Raw genomic sequence first — 5,113 nt, 5'->3', positions numbered from 1 at the left:
CCCGGCACAGCACCGCCCCCAGATCAGCTCCACTTGGCCAGAATCACAGAATATCCTGAGCTGGAAGGCACCCACAGGATCATCCAGTCCAACCCCAGGCCCTGCACAGACACCCCAACAACCCCACCCTGGGCATCCCTGGCAGCGCTGTCCAAACGCTCCTGGAGCTCTGGCAGCCTTGGGAATGTGACAATTCCCTGGGGAGCCTGGGCAGTGCGCAGCACCCTCTGGGGGAAGAACCTTTCCCTGATCTCCAACCTAAACCTCCCCTGGCCCAGCTCCAGCCGTTCCCTGGCTCCCGTCGCTGTCAGCACAGAGCAGAGATCGGTGTCTGCTGCTCCTCTTCCCCTCACAAGGAAGTTGTAGACTGCAGTGAACCTCCCCTCTCTCCTCTCCTCCTCCAGAACAGACCAAGTACCCTCAGCTACTCCTCGAGGCTTCCCCTCGACCATCTCCCCCCACCATCTCCCCCCCGTGTCCCGCTCCCAGGAAGCTGCTGCTTCTCCTTGCTCGGATTCGTTCCCAGCTGTTGAAGACCCAGTTTTTAACCCCCTTTCCTCTCGGATCAGGGCTCAGCAAGCAAAGCCCCAGTGAGGGGACAATCCGTGAGAAACGCGTGGTGGCAAAGGTGACGCTCTGCAGCGTGTGCGGGACCCGCTGCGGGCTCCGGACAGCGATGGCAGGAGGTGCTGGGGGAAGGAGAGCGCCCGCCCCGTGGGGGTGGTGCGGATGGCTGCTCCTGAAGGTGGCTGATGGAAGCTTGGCGAGGAGAGAGCAGTTTGTCATCGTCCCCACCCACGCTGGCACCGGGCGCTTGCTGTGCCCAGGAAGGTTCTGTCACCTCCTCTCACGAGCCCTCCTCCAAAACTGGGACACCACCCCCAGAGCTGGGATACATCCCAGGATTGTTCCCACACAAAAGGTGCCACGATTGAAAGCTGTTGCTCATCTTCACCTGCCCTGGGCTTTCCTTCCCAGAGAAGCTGTGGCTGCTCCTGGATTCCTGGAAGTGTTCCAGGCCAGGCTGGACGGGGCTTGGAGCAGCCTGGGACAGTGGGAGGTGTCCCTGTCTTGGCAGGGGGTGGGACTGGATGACCCCAAACCAGTCTGGGATTCCTGTGGTCACTTCATGCCAATTGTATGACAACAGCCCAAGAGAGCAGGAAATCTGCCATGAGGGATTCACAGCTCCCTGACACCACAGCTTTGGGAGTGAAAGCCAGGCAGCTTCTGTCGTGGTTTTCCTTTTATTTTATTACAAAATCCTCAACACAGCTCAGCCCTGCACAGAACCAGAAAGGACAGCAACACCACAGTTCTCCGCTCAAAAAGCACAGCAAGGCTTCCCATGGAACAGCTTCCCGTGGAACAGCTTCCCGTGGAACCACCCTCCTGTGGCTGTGGCTGCAGCTGAGCTGGGGGTTCCTGCTCTGAAGGGGTTGACAAGGAAGTTTGGGACTTTCAGTTGGGTTTTTTGGCTTGTTCCTCTTTCAGAACACAGCCCTCACGCTGTCTGCAGCTTCCTCAGGAGGGGCAGCTCTGATCTCTGTTCTCTGTGACCAGGACAGGGCTCGGAACGGCTGGAGCTGGGCCAGGGGAGGTTTGGGTTGGAGATCAGGGAAAGGTTCGTCCCCCAGAGGGTGCTGGGCACTGCCCAGGCTCCCCAGGGAATGGGCACGGCCCCGGGGCTGCCAGAGCTCCAGGAGCGTTTGGACAGCGCTGCCAGGGATGCCCAGGGTGGGGGTGTTGGGGTGTCTGTGCAGGGCCTGGGGTTGGACTGGGTGATCCCTGTGGGTCCCTTCCAGCTCAGGAGATTCCATCATTCTGTGACTCTTCCAAGTGACCTCTCAGTGGGGTCACAGCCCCCAGCCCTGGACACTCTGTGACACCACAGCTCAAGGGAAACCCCCCCTGACCCGAGCACCACACCTCAGTCCAGGGCCAGGGAATCCCTTGGCTCCTGCTGACCCTCCCATTCCTGCCAGGAGCCCCAGTACAGCATTCCCACAGGAAACTGTGTTTAGAAATCCACTTTATTTGGTTCAAGACAAGTTGGTGATGGAGAACTCAGAACCCAGCACAGCCCCAGGTACCTCTGAGAACCCCGAGCAGCCACAGGCCACACTCGTCCCAGGGCTCCTGACACCTGGGCAGCACCTGGGATCCAGCCCCATGGGGTATCCAGGAGCAGCATCCTGGCTGGACCAGCCCCCCATGGCCCGACTGGACACACCTGAGCTTGAGCAGCTGCTGTGACGTGGCACTGGGTGTCCCTCACGTCCCAGGCCAGCGCAGCAGGAACGTGGGAGCAGGGAGGAGTCCGTGAGCCCTGGCTGGAGGAGCTGGGATGTGCTGGGAAGCTCGAGTGGTGCTGCTCCCCAGCCCAAGCATCCCTGGAAGTGGCACTGGAGCCAGTCCCTGGCCTGCAGCTGGGACAGCAGTGGTTGTATCCCTTGGGAGGAGTGGGATTTCCCTGACCAAACCCCCCCCCATCGCTTCCCTTGGCTGCATGGATCAGGAAAAACCGGGGAAGACGTGCAATCCAGCGCAGGACGTGGCAGTGGGAAGGAGCAGGACACAGGAGACGTGGCGTGGGCAGCTGCAAGTGTCACCCTGGTCCCCTCGGGGCTCAGAGGGGAGGCGGAGGAGGCGGCAGCGCCGGAGGCCCGGAACAGCCACGGCCATTCCCGGGAATGGGGAGGGTCCCAGGGGTCTCCGTGGGACTCGGCCCCCTCAGTTGATGGGCTCGTACTCCGAGTAGCGTCTCCTCCGCGCCAGCAGCACCAGGCAGCTGCCCAGCAGCAGCATGGCCAGGGGCGTGCCCAGCGCCACGGCCGTGATGGAGATGACCAGGGCCGAGAAGGTGTCCCTGGGGGGCTGCCCGAAGCCCAGCAGCACCGACCTGCGGGAGGGCACGGGGCAAGTCAGGGCAGGGACGGGGATGGGCTCTGACCCACGGCTGGGAGCCCTGGGGCTCTGCAGCCTCACAGGGTCAGGCCAGGATCACACATATCCCTGGGGCTTTTGGGGCTTTCCCACCTCAGAGATTCAGCCCAAGATCCCACATATCCCTGGGGCTTTCCCACCCCAGAGGGTCAGCTCAAGATCCCACACAGGGCAGGATCAGGCTCCTCAAGAAACTCTGCTACAGGATTATGGGGAAACTCGAGACTTTGACAGGGAGACTGTTACTAAACAGAGAAACCCTACAACCTACCAGTCCCCCAAACTGCACATTATTAATGACCAGGAGCATCCCCACAGACCTCTCTCCACATCATTAGTGCCCAGGAGCATCCTTTCAGACCCTTCACACCCCACTGCATGTTGTTAATGACCAGAAGCATCCCCTCAGACCCCTCTGCACATCGTTAGTGCCCAGGAGTATCCCTCGCACCCCTGGGACCCCTCTCACCAGCTGAGGTATCGCTTCTCCTGGTACACCCGTCCCTCCTCTCCCCCAAAGGACACATTGAGGGCGCTGATGGTGCAGGTGCTGCCCAGACTCTCCCCAAAGTAGGCCTGGACAATGCTGGACACGGGCAGGGTCCAGTTGGCCGCCTGCAGCCCCTGAGCCCGGCAGCGGATGCCGTCCTCGCGCCGGGGGCTCCGTGAGCCGTAGGCCGTCGCCTTCCACTGCAGGAACCCGAGCGTGGAGCTGCCGTTCTGGGACTCGGCTACCAGGGACAGCACCTGGCGAGGGACAGGGTGAGGTGAGGGACAGCAGGGTCACCCCCAGCCCGGGGTCACCCCTCGCTCACCTCAAAGATGGTGGGGGTGTACTCATCGTCGATGGAGCGCTCCGAGCGCAGCCTCCGCACCGCCCCCGCCTCCTCCACCGTGGCCACCTCCAGCACAAAGCGGGAGCCGTTTCCCCGCGGGGCCACCCCGGCCAGGATGAATTCCAGCTGGGAGCTGTCTGCCGTGTGCAGGAGGCTGGGCAGGCGCCCGGCACGGCCACTGGCCTCGTAGGCTGTCACCTGTGGGACACACGGGTCAGGGGGACAGCACAGGCAGAGCTGAGGAGCAGCATTCCCGCTCCAGAAGGGGCTTTGGACAGGATATTCCCCACATTCTCTGCGCCCCCGGACGTACCCGGAATGCCAGGCTGCCGTTGGTGAAGCCGCCGCCGGGGTCGGTGGCTGGGACCCCGCTGAGCTCGGCCGTCAGCGCCGTGTGGTTCAGGGTGTGGTTGAGGCTGTCCCAGGAGAACTCGGACAGGTCATAGGTGGGGTAGAAGAGCTCTCCCAAGGGCTTGGCCTCGCTGAACTCGAACAGCTGCAGGGAGGGAAGGGGAGAGGGGCTGGGAGCACCAGCAGGACGGGAGCCTTGCAATCCAGGGAACAACCCTGCCTCAGCCAAGCAGCTCAGGCTGGAGACAGACACCTCCTTGGATGGGAACGGATGGGAATGGTGGGGATTTCCCCGGAGCTGGGAAGCTGCCCAGGGACCCTGTGCAGCCCCAGCTGCCCCGGAGCAGCCCTTTCCCCACAGTACCTTGGTGAAGACCACGGCCGTGGAATAGACCACGCTGTCGGGAGGGTCGATCCAGATGGCTCCGGCAGGACTGGGCGAGAGCAGCTGGGTCCAGTTGACCCTCAGGGCGCTGCTGGGGCTCCGGGTGGCCACCAGCAGCACGGCGGGGGCCCCGATGCTGCTCCACACGTAGTGCAGGCTGTCCCCGGGCCCCGCCGCCCGCACGTGCAGCAGGTTCACGGAGGAGCCGTTCCAGCCGGGGTTGTACTGCATGGACACCTGCAGGCAGGCACAGGGACAGGGCTGGGGAGCGCTCTGAGCCCGGCACGACAATCCCGGTGTCCTGGGAGGATGGGACATCGGAGCTGCCTCGGCTCCCGTGACTCTGCAGCGCTGGTGTTGCTCAACGCGCTTGGTCAGCATTTCACAGCCGGACGTTTGGGAGCAGCTTGGAGCTGCTTCCCTTCCTATCCCACAGCCCTCTCCCTGCCCACGGCCATGCTGTTCCCACTGGATTAGGACAAAGGGGACACGAGGGACAGAGGTGGGTGGCCCTGGGCCATGTCACCGCATGGTTGGCAGGGCAGGAGTCAGCCCGGTCCCTGTCAGGGCGGAGGGAGGGGCGGGCTCAGCTCCA

General features: G+C 63.1%; 1 protein-coding gene across 1 annotated transcript; it reads right to left on the bottom strand.

Moving 5' to 3' along the window:
* Positions 1-2,015: 2,015 nt before the first annotated feature.
* On the bottom strand, positions 2,016-5,023 carry GLMP (glycosylated lysosomal membrane protein). The gene is made up of 5 exons (XM_008628713.2): positions 4,498-5,023; positions 4,096-4,278; positions 3,762-3,980; positions 3,416-3,693; positions 2,016-2,902 (listed from the first exon to the last, which is right to left on the bottom strand). The coding sequence occupies exons 1-5, from the start codon at positions 4,897-4,899 to the stop codon at positions 2,734-2,736; spliced, it is 1,251 nt and encodes a 416-aa protein (XP_008626935.2). The 5' UTR covers positions 4,900-5,023; the 3' UTR covers positions 2,016-2,733.
* Positions 5,024-5,113: the final 90 nt, after the last annotated feature.

Source organism: Corvus brachyrhynchos, unplaced genomic scaffold (assembly GCF_000691975.1).
Source record: "Corvus brachyrhynchos isolate BGI_N302 unplaced genomic scaffold, ASM69197v1 scaffold122, whole genome shotgun sequence".
NCBI lineage: Eukaryota > Metazoa > Chordata > Aves > Passeriformes > Corvidae > Corvus > Corvus brachyrhynchos.
The sequence above is the reverse complement of the archived record's forward strand: the minus strand, read 5'-3'. Positions and strand labels throughout refer to the sequence as shown.

Excerpts from the sequence above, each read along its gene's own strand:
- GLMP (XM_008628713.2), bottom strand. The coding sequence starts at position 4,899 with ATGCTGACCAAGCGCGTTGAGCAACACCAGCGCTGCAGAGTCACGGGA. Across the intron at positions 3,981-4,095 it reads ACGGCAGCCTGGCATTCCGG|GTGACAGCCTACGAGGCCAG; the intron begins GTACGTCCGGGG and ends TGTGTCCCACAG. Across the intron at positions 2,903-3,415 it reads GAGAAGCGATACCTCAGCTG|GTCGGTGCTGCTGGGCTTCG; the intron begins GTGAGAGGGGTC and ends GCCCTCCCGCAG.